We start from the raw sequence: 14,212 nt of genomic DNA on the forward strand, positions 1-14,212 counted from the left end.
TTTAAGTAGCTGATTAACCTTTACTAATTACTGTTCGTGTGCATGTAAGGTTCTTCATCTGAAAACACTTCCGCGCTGGACCTCCACTGTTTCAAAAGGCTTTATGTTGAAGCTACACGGGATCTTCAGGATGAGAGGGCAGGGCAGGGAGGGCATGGGAAGGGAAGGGAATGGGAGGGATGCAACACAAGAGAAGGGAAACAAACTGAAGGCTAAGAAAGGAACACTGCAAATTAAGAAAACGACGAAAATCGAACCTGTATCCTTCAAACTACGAGGTAAGCCCAAGGGAAGGGACGCAAGGAAGGGAAAAGCAACACAAGATGAGTAAAAAAAAAAAGAAAAAACCTGTGTGAATGGGTAACCAAACACCACTATCACATTCAGCCTCCTTCACTACAAGACAAGTTTTTCCATAACTATCTACAACTTTTGACGTTAATCGGTGCACTACAATCACGTCGCTGGGCCAAGGCTGACAAACACGACCCGCACACAATCGGAAGCGTAATGTAACTGATAAATCTTACGCCACACACGCATTACACTTATTATGATAGTTGCAGCATTCAGCATCCCCCGCCCCCACCACCACAGCGCCTGCCATCACCTCAATAGCTAGTCTGGGGGTGGGTGTAACCTTAGCCTACTGATTTCGGGACCATAACTATTTACATCTGCAAATTACGATGCATCCTCAAATCGTGATCTACTTAATGCAAAAAATCAACAGTGAAATTAGTATTAATATAAACCTAACCTAACGCTTGGATGAAAACGCTAATGTTTCAATATTTCAATAACATTCTACTTTACACACTTTCACCTGTCCCACTACAAGTCTGCCTACACGCGGTTACTCAGCACTCACCTGACCTGCAGCCTAGCGTCACTGTTCTTCCCCAGCCAGTGAACACAACCAAGGCGACTCATAACTGCCGCCTACCTTTACCAGTTCTCGCTGCCATTGTGGGGGACCGACAAGCTCCCTCAACACGCCTGCAGGATGACAGCCACATCTTTTGCACCCTCAAATAAAAATTACTGAGCTTCATATCAAAACAGCTGAACTTAACTGAAAAAAAAGCTTGAAATATTTAAAATGACTGAACTTCGGTTTAAAACATCCGAACTTTAATTTAAATATGAATTTTGAATTTGTTGTGACCGAGATGTTGCATGGATTTAAAGGCTACTGGAAATCAGAAACATTTTTAAATTTTAAGTAATTACTATTATTTGTTTACATTTCTAATAAGTCAAAACTTCCCACACATTCATCTTCAGTTCGTTCAAAGTTGCTTGGCGTCACTTATATTTCTTCAACATATTAATTAATTAACGAAATCATCGTGCAAGAAGACCATATCAAATTCATAAACGGCTAATATTCAGTCAGTGCAATTAATTGCTTAACTTCTGATCTTTCTGAAGTTTCTGATTGGGGCAGAGCAAACTTGGTATTATTCAATGCCTCAAAAACTCAATTCCTCCATCAACTCGACACAACCTTCCAGACAACTATCCCCTCTTCTTCAATGACACTCAACTGTCCCCCTCTTCTACACTGAACATCCTCGGCTTGTCCTTTACTTATAATCTGAACTGGAAACTTCACATCTCATCTCTAGCTAAAACAGCTTCTATGAAATTTCTATCAATTTTTGACCACTGCTTTGACCCTTTTATGGGACTGGAATTTCAGAGGGCATTTTTTTATTGGATTTTTGTTGCCCTTGGCCAGTGTCCTTCCTACATTAAAAAAATAAAAAAATAAAAAAAATAAAAAAATAAATAAAAAATAAAAATAAAAATAAAAATAAATAAAAAAAAATCCTATACCAACATCACATCAAATACTAGTCTGCAATTATGTTGATCTTCGTAAACCATACAGACCTATCATACCAAACATAGAGCAAGTAAATATCCTACTCCTCCTTTAATAAGATAATTGATTTCTAGATTGCATTGCAGCTCAAAGTCATACTTACCTTATTTCGTCCATCTCAACTCTCCACTGGTCAAGTCCCGTGGAACCTTTGCTTATGTCTTACTCTGTCACTTCATTCATAAATTATAGAATGCAAGTCACATTCAAAAGGGAGTGACTGATCTCTGTGGTTCCCAAAGACATGAACAAAAGCGAATCCTTTTCAGCTCACCTCCAGCAGGCGTCTCCCCTCGACCCTATCACCGAGGGCCAAGATGCCTCGCCTTTCAAACCTTCAAACTACCATCTTAACAACGTCACAATTTTTAAATTAAGTTTTAATTATAAAATTTAACTCGGCCATCTTCACATTACTAACATTTCAGTTATATAGTCTTTCAGCAGCTTTTGTGGAATAATTAAAATTCAGAAGCGTTCGTTACCAATTCAACAAGGAAACCCACGAAAATTCAGAAGCGTTCGTTACCAATTCAACAAGGAAACCCACGTGAGAACCTACAAATTCTGTAGCCTTTGAGACCTTGTACAGATACATGCAGCACTCCTTCTCAAAGTAAAGTAACAAACAATCCTGCTTACGTATTTAAGCCACTCAATTGCCTCCCTGTTCCTTAAAGACTTAACCTATTTGTATTTCTGCATAGCATTATCATCCTGCAAGTTTCCCTCACTTCCTCCAGCCTACCAAGACTGCTCCTGTCTCACCCCATCAACTCCACTGCTTCACCTACACTACCAAGACTGCTCCTGCCTCACCCCATCAACTCCCACTGCTTCACCTACACTACCAAGACTGCTCCTGCCTCACCCCATCAACTCCCACTGCTTCAGCCACACCAGTCAGTAAGCCATGGTGCATCCCTTCACTTTGGTGGAAAGTAAAAGTGAGTCAAAAAAACCATCGCAGCTTTATTTGGTCAGGTAGAGCTGGGAATGGAGTGTGTTGCCGTCTAACCGAACAGGCCTGGGGAAGAAAGACAAGATGGTAGAACACAAACTTGGCTAGAAAATAGTTAAGAGTTGCAATCCTGGGAATTAATTTGGTAACAAGATCTTATGCTATTTAATCTTGTAACTTTTGGCAGAGTTAAGCTGAGTAGTAGAGCCAGTGCCCCCCATCAAGTCTTAATAACCTTAATCTCTGAACAAATTCCCTAGTTTATACACTACAGACTTAAAAAACCTTCATTACAAAAACCTGCTTTAACATTTATTCCTCACTTGAACAAATTCCTCATCTTCTCAGTCATTACAAAAAACAAAGTAAAACCAACTGAATTATTTTCTAAACAAACTTTTCTATCATAGTGTGTCAGGGCCAGGACGGTACCTCCCAACAAAGGGCTTTGACTTGGCATTTGGGAACCGTCACCCCGAGTGGACGCCCTTCCTACCCTCGGACAACGGCCAGGATTTAAACCCGTGCACCTCAGGACCCCTCGGCCCCAGTGTGTGGAATACCAGCACACCACAGCGGCCAAAATGGTTAAATAAAAACGGAAACATCTAATGATCCCTCCAGCAAATCCGCCGACTCTAATATTGAGACACTGCAACACCAACTTGTTACAACACCTCAAAACTGACAAGATCCACATTTCAAAGCAATTTAACCCTATCACTGCTATTTTGAACATCTTAATTACTAATCACATCTAATGAGACACCTTCACTTGTTCTACAGCCACCTCCAATCTTTAAACTGGGAAGAAATTGCAAAATCTGTTCTTTTTAAACCAATTCTTTCTTGATGCTTATAAAGACTTTATACATTACTTCTGGTGCTGTTGATTGTTTTGTACTGCAAGGGAGGACTTCATCGTCCCATTCTTTCATTAATATCCCTGTCAACTTAACACTAAAACTAATAAATCCTTAACCGATTCAAACTGAGACAAGACATTACAACCACACAATACTTACTGAAGCCCATGTCGTCATCGGACTCTTCTGATTCTTCCTTCTCTTCCTTCTTGGCTTCAGCAGCGGGGGCTGTGAGGGCGAGGCAGCAGAGCAGGGGCGAGGCGGAGGAACAGAGGGGAGAGGGAGAGACTGAATTAGGTACAGACAGGTATGGACAAAAAAAGATGGACACAATAAATTCTTCAGGTGTCAAAGTGTAATCAGGTGCAGTCAGGTGAAACACGAACAAAAGATCATCATGGAGAGGCAATAATGAAGTTAACATTAATGCATTCATGTGAGTTTAGGTTTATATTAATTCAGTTCATTACTGTAACTAATAATCCCTTCATTTTGCCCAGAAATTAGTGGTCTAAAAAAACAGCAGGGTAAGATTACTTCAACAATCTCCCAACTTAAATCAAGATATCAGTGAGAATCTTAATCTTGAGTAATTTTTTCAGCATTCATTAACTAATCACAGTCTTAGGATGGCGACAGATGCTCAGTGAAGGTGCAACATGTCAACACCAAGGTATAGGTATTAGGTTCAGAATACTTGTCCACACCAATAATGAAAGCAGCCTGAAGAACTAGTAAAGTAACAAAGCAATAATAATGAAGACCTTGTGTTATTAATCCTCCCTCAAGTCAAACTAAACAAATACAAGGCTCAATCTTTGTCCTAAGCAATAATGAAGACCTGAAAAACCCCAATAATCTGAGTAAATAAATAAAGCGATAATGAAGACAAACCCGCCATTCCCCTCACGTCAAAAACTATACTGGCTTCAGAATGTTTCTCCTGAGCAATGAGGCTGGAAAATCCCACCACAATCTTAGTACACAAATAACAAAGCAATAATCAACGCAAACCTGCCATTCCCCTCACGTCAAAAACTATACTGGGTTTAGAATGTTTCTCCTGAGCAATGAGGCTGGAAAATCCCACCGCGATCTTAGTACACGAATAACGAAGCAATAAATAACAAGATCCCCTCTGTCACTCTTCCTCCTTCGTCACCCAAGCAGTCAGCGCCACACACCTGCAGCAGCAGCGGCGGCAGGAGCGGCAGCAGCACCACCACCACCACCTGAGCTGACGCCGGAGCCCACGTTGCTGACCATGGCCCTGAGGTCCAGGCCGGCCGCTGCCTTGGCGAACATGCCAGGCCAGTACGGCTCAACAGTCACGTTGGCCGCCTTCAGGATGGTGGAGATCTTCTCGGCCTGGGGAGGGAAACAAGAGATGCTCAGTTTATGAAGACTCAATCCAGACAATATTAATGGTAAAGATATGTAAAATTTACTTGCCGACTCACCTGGTTGACTACTCTTACTTGACATGTATGTATAGACAGGTAGAGGTTACTTCTATTGATATAAGGGCAGCACGGATCTGCAGGTACGCCAGTCAGCAAGATTTCAATACTAGAGCAAGCTGTACTAACAGTAGTGACTGAGTTGTGTACCTTTGGGAGATTGAGACTGGAACAAGCATTACAGCCAAAACACCCATTAGAATCACCATACAACTAACTTTGTGGCGAGTTTTGAGGGAAGGAATAGCTGGACAGTTTGTGGAGACCCAGCATGACCCATTAATGGCGATACGACGGTGGTGACTTCCTTCTCCACAGAATCCCACTATTATGATCACCTGATGAATCACTTCCCCACGTGGTCACCTCACCTGTCTAATTACGCCAAATACACCAGAGTTGCAGGATTTACTATGAGAACCCATGAGGTAATGATATGAATAATGAGTTTTCCATATTATGAAACCCAAATCAGTAATAAGTGATGCAATACGCCAGCACTAACCAGCTCTGACACCATTCATTATGCCATGCGGCGGCTACAGCTACAATGCAACAAGTGTAACGACCTAATATATGCCCTGTGTAAAGTTAAGCATCATGAGCAGCGTGAGAAGGTTAATATTTCGCCTAATACATGTGTAACCAGATGACCAACATGACATCAGGTGTGCCAAACTCTACGCCTTCACACAATACCTTGCACACACCAATTACCTTCAATACACCACATACACCTCACAGGATACAGGTAACATGCACCAACAAATAACGACGGCACACCTGATGAATAAATAACCTAAAAACCAAGCATTCCCACAGGCAAGACGGACCCACGTGCCGCCATAACGATGATGTAAACAAACCGACATCTCTTCACAAAACTGCTAATATCTTACCGTGATGGGCACCTCGTCGTCCATCAGGATGAGGGAGGCATACACACATGCCAGTTCATCATTGGAGGCCATTGCTGCAACGAGAGAAGGAGGGATGGCCCTGCAACTCGGCGATAATCAATCACCTTTAACCCAGGAGGGGAGAAGCAGGCTGGTCCTAGGGAGAGTGAGCGCGGGGAGGGAGAGCTGCGAGCCCCGATTCACGCATGCGCACTCACCCTCATCTCTGGTGCGTTTTAGTGGTACAAGCATCCTATATAAGCATGTTTATTCTTATTTATAACTAATTGGGTTATAATAAATTACAAGCATTTTTTTCTGGAATAACCATACGATAATTACTTTTAGTTTGGAATGTATACATGACGTCGTCAGCCGTCAAATCCCGCCAAATTGGAATGATCAAACTATTATTCATTTATTTTCTTTTATTATTATTTTTTTTATTATCGAGACGGTGTCGTCAATGGGTACAAAAAAGACAGGAAAAAGAATGGCCCACTCATATGCCAGTCTCTAAAGGAAATAGCCAGGGAACGTTTATGTAGAATCCTTGGAAATAGACGAAGAAATGGGGTGTTTTTAGGGTTGCCAGGCAACGGGTGTTGCCAGTAAGTCAGTCTTTCAGCGTTTTTTTTTTTTTTTTTTATGTAGGAAGGACACTGGCCAAGGGCAACAAAAATCTAATAAAAAAAATGCCCACTGAAATGCCAGTCCCATAAAAGGGTCAAAGCAGTGGTCAAAAATTGATGAATAAGTGTCTTGAAACCTCCCTCTTGAAGGAATTCAAGTCATAGGAAGGTGGAAATACAGAAGCAGGCAGGGAGTTCCAGAGTTTACCAGAGAAAGGGATGAATGAATGAGAATACTGGTTAACTCTTGCGTTAGAGAGGTGGACAGAATAGGGGTGAGAGAAAGAAGAAAGTCTTGTGCAGCGAGGCCGCGGAAGGAGGGGAGGCATGCAGTTAGCAAGATCAGAAGAGCAGTTAGTATGAAAATAGCGGTAGAAGACAGCTAGATATGCAACATTGCGGCGGTGAGAGAGAGGCTGAAGACAGTCAGTTAGAGGAGAGGAGTTGATGAGACGAAAAGCTTTTGATTCCAACCTGTCTAGAAGAGCAGTATGAGTGGAACCCCCCCAGACATGTGAAGCATACTCCATACATGGACGGATAAGGCCTTTGTACAGAGTTAGCAGCTGGGGGGGGTGTGAGAAAAACTGGCGGAGACGTCTCAGAACAGCTAACTTCATAGAAGCTGTTTTAGCTAGAGATGAGATGTGAAGTTTCCAGTTCAGATTATAAGTAAAGGACAGACCGAGGATGTTCAGTGCAGAAGAGGTAAGTGTTAAAACTCACACTTGAGGTAAGTGTTAAAAACATGAGGTTTCTTGAGGTCACAAGTGAACAATACATTGCTGTGATCAGGACTGTGTGGAATAGGGTATAACAGTGGTTTGTATCTTATTCGTAGAATATTACACAAAATGGTGTCTTGTGCACCGTCTTCGTCTTGGGATGGTCTCTATCGAGATGCTAGGTACTTTAATGTTGCTTGATAAATTTCGTCGAAGGCGAGACTCATATACTAAAGGCAGTTACTCAGCAGATGCTATAACATAAGTAGAATATATTATTTACGTCGTCTAGGAATTCTCTCTCTTAGGTCTCTCTCTCTCTCTCTCTCTCTCTCTCTCTCTCTCTCTCTCTCTCTCTCTCTCTCTCTCTCTCTCTCTCTCTCTCTCTCTCTCTCTCTCTCTCTCAACGGACATGTAGTGATATCCGCATAGTATGGATATGGATAAGGACAAAGCATCTAGTCCGTGCTCAGTGCCGGTAGCTTCAGTGAAGGACGCAAGGGGTCCCCGGGGCAGAAGGCTTCCCTGGGAGGGAGGAGGGAGGTTGCCCTGGGAGTAACTCATTCTAAGACACTCAGTTTTGTATATGTGAACCTTATATCAGAATACTATTGAAAAATTCAAAGTGCACACAAATACTTCAGTCTACGTTTTATTTTTTGTTTTCTCTGATTTTGTCAAATTTTAGAGGATAACTAAATTTATTATATTTCATGGTCCCTATTTTGAAACACTTCTTTTACATAACATAAAAGAGAAAAGGTAAAAAAAAAGAGAAGCTGCAGGAAGCCACCAGGCGTACACGTGGCAGTCCCTGTGTGAAACATTCCTACCTATTTCCACCACTCAACCCCGTTCATAAATTTGTCTAAATCATCTTTTAATTTAAGCTCCCTGGTGACTCACCACTAACAGCCTGATTACTGAGTCCATTCCATTTATCTACCACTGTATGTGAGAGCCAGTTCCTACCTATCTCTTTCTAAATTTAACATTATCAGAGTTGAACCAATTATTTCTATTTTTATCCTCTTGTTCGTGCACGAGTCAACAGCGATAATTAATTGGATTCTCAAGGGTGTTTTTCTTGTCATTAGTGTACGTTCCTTGTTCAGATATCACTAGCATCTTGGAGACACCCTTGAAACGAGATATTTTCCTCTAGCTTATGAAAGATGCATAGTCCTTACACCTACAATTATGAAAAGACCTTGAAAACTCCCAGTCACTCCTACTATAACCTATCAAAACTTGTAGAATCTATTTAAAACTATCGCTGGAATCGCGAGAACACCACCATTGAGAACCCCAGCAACTTCCACGGCAGTTTGAGATCGATATATGCATTTTGTTAAACTGTTATTATGATCATGAAGACTTCCTTGAAAACACTCTAGAACTTCCATTAAGATATAGGAAAACTGTTGAATGTACATATAACTGTTACTGGAATCATGAAAGCACCCTTCAGAGCTCCAGCAACTTCCACTGGAGCCTTTTGAATTGAGATAGAGAGATAAATATTCTTCAGTTTGCGGTTCAGTATCATAGAAAATGTTAAGGCTATAACTAAAATAAATATTAATAGAAAACGACTAAAATAATGAAGGTTAGTTTAGTACACTTTTAAATATACTACACATAAATAGAAAGACATAAAGATAAATAGGAAGATGAATAGGATAAGAGAGGAGTAAATAGAGGAAGAGAAGGAAAATGATGGAAGTGCAAATATACAATGAATGGAAAGGGGAAGAGGATTTTTTTTCCTTTTTTTTCTTCCTTGTTAGCTTCCTGTGTGTGTGTGTGTGTGTGTGTGTGTGTGTGTGTGTGTGTTCTGAAGCGTAGTGCAGCAGAGAAATTTTTAGAAGTCACCTTGAATCATACGCATCTCTCTCTCTCTCTCTCTCTCTCTCTTTCTCTCTCTCTGTTCACATGCAAGCAGGAAGCGCTCACACACTAACACACACACACACATCACCACTACTACTACTATTACTACTACTACTACTACTACTACTACTACTACTACAGACATAACAATAAATAATCAAGTTTTGCTCATCATAGTGACTTTAGTAGTAGTAGTAGTAGTAGTCCTACATAAAAAAAAAAAGTAGTAGTGAAGACGGATGTAGTTATGGTTATGGAGATAATCTTGAGACAAACGCACAGACAGACAAACAGACAGACTTGTAAACTAAACAGATTTCAAGAATAAATAAAGAAAAAAAAATAATGAGTAGGGAAGTTGTAATAGTAAAACATAATAAGAAAAAGAAAAAAAATCGTCCAAACAAATTTCTAGCAAGCCTACTGGAGGAGCCTCTCTCTCTCTCTCTCTCTCTCTCTCTCTCTCTCTCTCTCTCTCTCCAAATTATTTTTTTTTTCATTCATAATCCTGACTATTATAATTTAAAACAAACAAGCAAACTAATTAACTAACTAACTAATTGATAAATTAACTAACCAATTAAATAACTTAATAAATAACTAAAGAAAGAAGAATGACAAAGAACAGGGAATAACGAAGAAGAAGAGAGAGAAAAAAAAAGCCAGCTAAAGAAGTTACAATACAGGGCATAACATTATTGGAACGCCTCCTTCCCCCTTGACGTCATCAGCGTTCCTTTAATGTTAGCGAGGTGATATTTTAAGTGGACCCAACACGATCAGTATTGTTGCGCAATATATTGACTCATTTTTATTGTGTAATAAAATATCAAACTCTTTTTGATGTCTTCAGTATACTGTGTCATTCTTCAATACCGCCCCTTCACTGTCAATAATATTGTACAAAATGGAATATTGCGCGATAGTATTGACCGTGTAGGCTCAGCTTTACATCAATTTCCACTCAACCTACAAATACCTATCACCAGCAATAAGAATAAAAGAATATACTCCTGTTATTATTTTCTTCATCCCTTTCCTCTCCTATCGTATGCGGGAGAGGAAGAAATAAGGTAAAAAAAAAAAAAAAAAAGTTATCCTTCATTTAACTAAAAGCACGACAATACCGAGGCGGACGCGAGATCAACGTGGAGGATGTGCTATGTAAGTTATCTCTTATATTTTCTTTTTCTACCTTGTTAGTGTTTTTATTCTTTCTATCGGCTATCGGAAAGTGAAGATAAGGAATTAGTGAAGCTATAAGAGGAGTGAGAAGATGGAGGAATAAGGGAAGGGGAGGATTAGAAGCGATTAAATTGAGGCTGGGTGGCGAGGAGAAGCTTCATAGGCGCAGTGTAGTGAGGATCGAGTCACGTGACATGTATAAATCCCTGAAATGTATTGAAATAATCTGAATATTGTGGTTTTTGGCTTGATTATGATGGAATACACATGTCACTTGAGCAGGGTAGGATAAATAGGATAAATAAACAGATAAATAGGTGAGATAAGTAGATGAATAAGCGTCAGCCAATCAGCGCGTGGGGATTACATCACGTGACTCCTGTGGGCCAATCAGCAGCGATGATGGCGTGATTAGCGCTAGTTTGTGGGTGAAATGAGCTGGATTCACGAGGGATTTGTTGATTTATCGGTGAAAGTGTGCAATTGTGTGTGAAGAGAGAGAGAGAGAGAGAGAGAGAGAGAGAGAGAGAGAGAGAGAGAGAGAGAGAGAGAGAGAGAGATTGGACTGGGTGGTTAATTAATGAGGCTTAGTGTGGTTTTGATGTGGCTTGGTGAGGCTTGGTGATACATACATACATACATACATACATACATACATACATACATATATATTTAGATACATTTTCTGCCTCATCACTATTAAGTTTGTAATATTTGTTATTTGTATTGATATTTTTGACTTATAAATATAGCAGTAAGAGTACATATATTATAATCTTAAATGATGAAACTAAAATCTATCTATCTATCTATCTATTTAATTATTCGTTATTTAATGCTGGCAAAAGGTGACAAATGGCTTGGCTAAGAGTGACTGTGACGTGTGTGTGTGTGTGTGTGTTCTAGCCTGGGCCGCCCCGTGTGGGAGTGCCGGCCTGGTGGGGTGGAGGCAAGACAGTTCCTCTTTGGTATTTGTGGTTTTGTTTTCATTAATGTAAGAGTATTTGTGCATTGTTATATATTTGTTGTTAATGATAGACGTGTAGTTTTGTATGAATGTAATGTATTTATTTATCTATCTATTTATTTATTTATTTATTTATTTATTTATTTATTTATTTATTTTTTTGCAGATTGGTGTGTGTACTATCGCTACTACTACTACTACTACTACTAACTACTACTACTACTACTACTACTACTACTACTACTACTACTACTACTACCATCACCATTACTGCTCCTGCTGCTGCTGTGTACTGCATAGCGAGTCTTCACCAGAGGATAAAGGTAAATAATGTTTAGTGTTCCTCCTCCTCCTCCTCCTCCTCCTCCTCCTCCTCCTCCTCTCTTCTTCTTCTTCTTCTTCATCTTCTTCTTCTTCTTCTTCTTCTTCTTCTTCTTCTTCTTCTTCTTCTTCTTCTTCTTCTTCTTCTTCTTCTTCTTCTTCTTCTTCTCCTCCTCCTCCTCCTCCTCCTCCTCCTCCTCCTCCTCCTCCTCCTCCTCCTCCTCCTCCTCCTCCTCCTCCTCCTCCTTCTTCTTCTTCTTCTTCTTCTTCTTCTTCTTCTTCTTCTTCTTCTTCTTCTTCTTCTTCTTCTTCTTCTTCTCCTCCTCCTCCTCCTCCTCCTCCTCCTCCTCCTCCTCCTCCTCCTCCTCCTCCTCCTCCTCCTCCTCCTCCTCCTCCTCCTCCTCCTCCTCCTCCTCCTTGTTCTTGTTCTTGTTCTTCTTGTTCTCCTCCTCCTCCTCCTCCTCCTCCTCCTCCTCCTCCTCCTCCTCCTCCCACACGCTTGGTGATGTAATGAACTGCCTCAAGGCGTGTTTGTTTGTCCTTGTTTGTTTGTAGACGAATAAGGCACCCAGGGACGTGTGTGTGTGTGTGTGTGTGTGTGTGTGTGTGTGTGTGTGTGTGTGTGTGTGTGTGTGTGTGTGTAGGTGTGGAAATAGATAAGGAAGGTGCAGTGAAAGTAAGGACACGTGTGGGCATGTGTGTGTGTGTGTGTGTGTGTGTGTGTGTGTGTGTGTGTGTGTGTGTGTGTGTGTGTGTGTGTGTGTGTGTGTGTGTTTAGAAGATGCTATGATACGAATGACAGGTGTGGTGAAAGTGAAAGGGTGAAAGGATATGACTGTGTGTGTGTGTGTGTGTGTGTGTGTGTGTGTGTGTGTGTGTGTGTGTGTGTGTGTGTGTGTGTGTGTGTGTGGGAGAGGGGAGTGGGAGGGGGGCAACTAAATTCTACATATATGAGTTGAACAGGTATGTACGTAAGTTTGCAGTAGAAGAAAGACAGGTGTGCTTGAGTGGAAATGATGGCAGGTGTGAATGAAGGTACTGCTATTAATGCTACCGCCACCACCACCACCACTATGCGTAACACACACACACACACACACACACACACACACACACACACACACACACACACACACACACACACACACACACACACACACACACACACACACACACACACACACACACACACACACACTCAAACCAACCCACACCTTACCAAAAAAACACAAAAAGCAGCACAATACCAAGGAAAAAAAAAACAAAAAAGGCACAAAACAAAATGAAAACAAAACAAAACTCTCATTTACTCATTAAAACACAAAGAAAACGAAGCACAAAACTGCACAACAAAAATATCAACAACTCAAAACTATAAAAAACAAAAAAAAAATCCCAAACTGGCAACTCTCACGTAAGGAAAGGTAACCACGAGAGAGAGAGAGAGAAAGATGCGAGTCAGTTCAGTACCTTGCGAGACACCGAAGGGGAAGCATATACACGTGTGCTCCTGAAGTGCTGTGTGTGGTGGTGCTGTGTGTCTAACCCTCCCTAGTGGGCTGTGGGGTGCTTGTGTGGCTCTTGTGTGCGTGTGCGCGGGCGTGGGCAGCCTTGAGGAGTACCTAAGGGCAGCAATGTGGACCTCCGCTGTTTTGGTGTTGGTGGTGATGTTGGGAGCACGAGAGGTGAGTGAGGTGGTGGTGGTGGTGGTGGTGGTGGTGGGGATTGCTCTCTGTTGCACTGTTGAAATCCTCTCTCTCTCTCTCTCTCTCTCTCTCTCTCTCTCTCTCTCTCTCTCTCTCTCTCTCTCTCTCTCTCTCTCTCTCTCTCTCGGTGATGCTTTGTTAGATTTCATTATTTTTTTATTCTTTTTCTCTTCGTGTTTGAATCATTATATGTTATTTGGTTTAATTCTCAGTGCTCTCTCTCTCTCTCTCTCTCTCTCTCTCTCTCTCTCTCTCTCTCTCTCTCTCTCTCTCTCTCTCTCTCTCTCTCTCTCTCTCTCTCTCTCTCTCTCTCTCTCTCTCTCTCTCTCTCTCTCTCTCTCTCTCTCTCTCTCTCACCAGTTTTGTAAATGTAAAGAAATTATAATTCTAGGAAGCGAGAGAGAGAGAGAGAGAGAGAGAGAGAGAGAGAGAGAGAGAGAGAGAGAGAGAGAGAGAGAGTACCTTTTTTATTCATTTATTCATTTATTCGTTCATTTACTTATACCGCCTAGCTATTCAGTGTGTGTGTGTGTGTGTGTGTGTGTGTGTGTGTGTGTGTGTGTGTGTGTGAGTAAGGTATTGATGAGAGAGTACGTATTGCTACTACTACTACTACTACTACTACTACTACTACTACTACTACTACTACTACTACTACTACTACTACTACTACTACTATTATTATTATTATTATTATTATTATTAT

At 41.0% G+C, this 14,212-nt stretch overlaps 3 protein-coding genes across 3 annotated transcripts in view; 2 read left to right on the forward strand and 1 right to left on the reverse strand.

Annotated features, from left to right (window-relative positions):
* Positions 1-2,846: 2,846 nt before the first annotated feature.
* On the reverse strand, positions 2,847-6,307 carry LOC135113428 (large ribosomal subunit protein P1-like). Its single transcript, XM_064028694.1, has 4 exons — positions 6,078-6,307; positions 4,903-5,086; positions 3,878-3,946; positions 2,847-2,918 (listed from the first exon to the last, which is right to left on the reverse strand). The coding sequence occupies exons 1-4, from the start codon at positions 6,147-6,149 to the stop codon at positions 2,905-2,907; spliced, it is 339 nt and encodes a 112-aa protein (XP_063884764.1). The 5' UTR covers positions 6,150-6,307; the 3' UTR covers positions 2,847-2,904.
* A 4,129-nt stretch (positions 6,308-10,436) lies between these two features.
* The window catches only part of LOC135113429 (protein GVQW3-like), a 9,827-nt gene continuing 6,051 nt past the window's right edge, over positions 10,437-14,212 (forward strand). Inside the window, exons 1-3 of the mRNA XM_064028696.1 lie at positions 10,437-10,491; positions 11,419-11,480; positions 11,646-11,802. The gene's annotated coding sequence lies outside the window, so the exon portion shown is untranslated. The remainder of the gene's footprint in view (positions 10,492-11,418; positions 11,481-11,645; positions 11,803-14,212) is intronic.
* The window catches only part of LOC135112996 (uncharacterized), a 221,504-nt gene continuing 220,542 nt past the window's right edge, over positions 13,251-14,212 (forward strand). Inside the window, exon 1 of the mRNA XM_064027915.1 lies at positions 13,251-13,485. Coding sequence (XP_063883985.1) covers positions 13,435-13,485 — 51 coding nt within the window. The 5' untranslated portion in view covers positions 13,251-13,434. The remainder of the gene's footprint in view (positions 13,486-14,212) is intronic.

Source organism: Scylla paramamosain, chromosome 25 (assembly GCF_035594125.1).
Source record: "Scylla paramamosain isolate STU-SP2022 chromosome 25, ASM3559412v1, whole genome shotgun sequence".
Taxonomy (NCBI): Eukaryota; Metazoa; Arthropoda; class Malacostraca; order Decapoda; family Portunidae; genus Scylla; species Scylla paramamosain.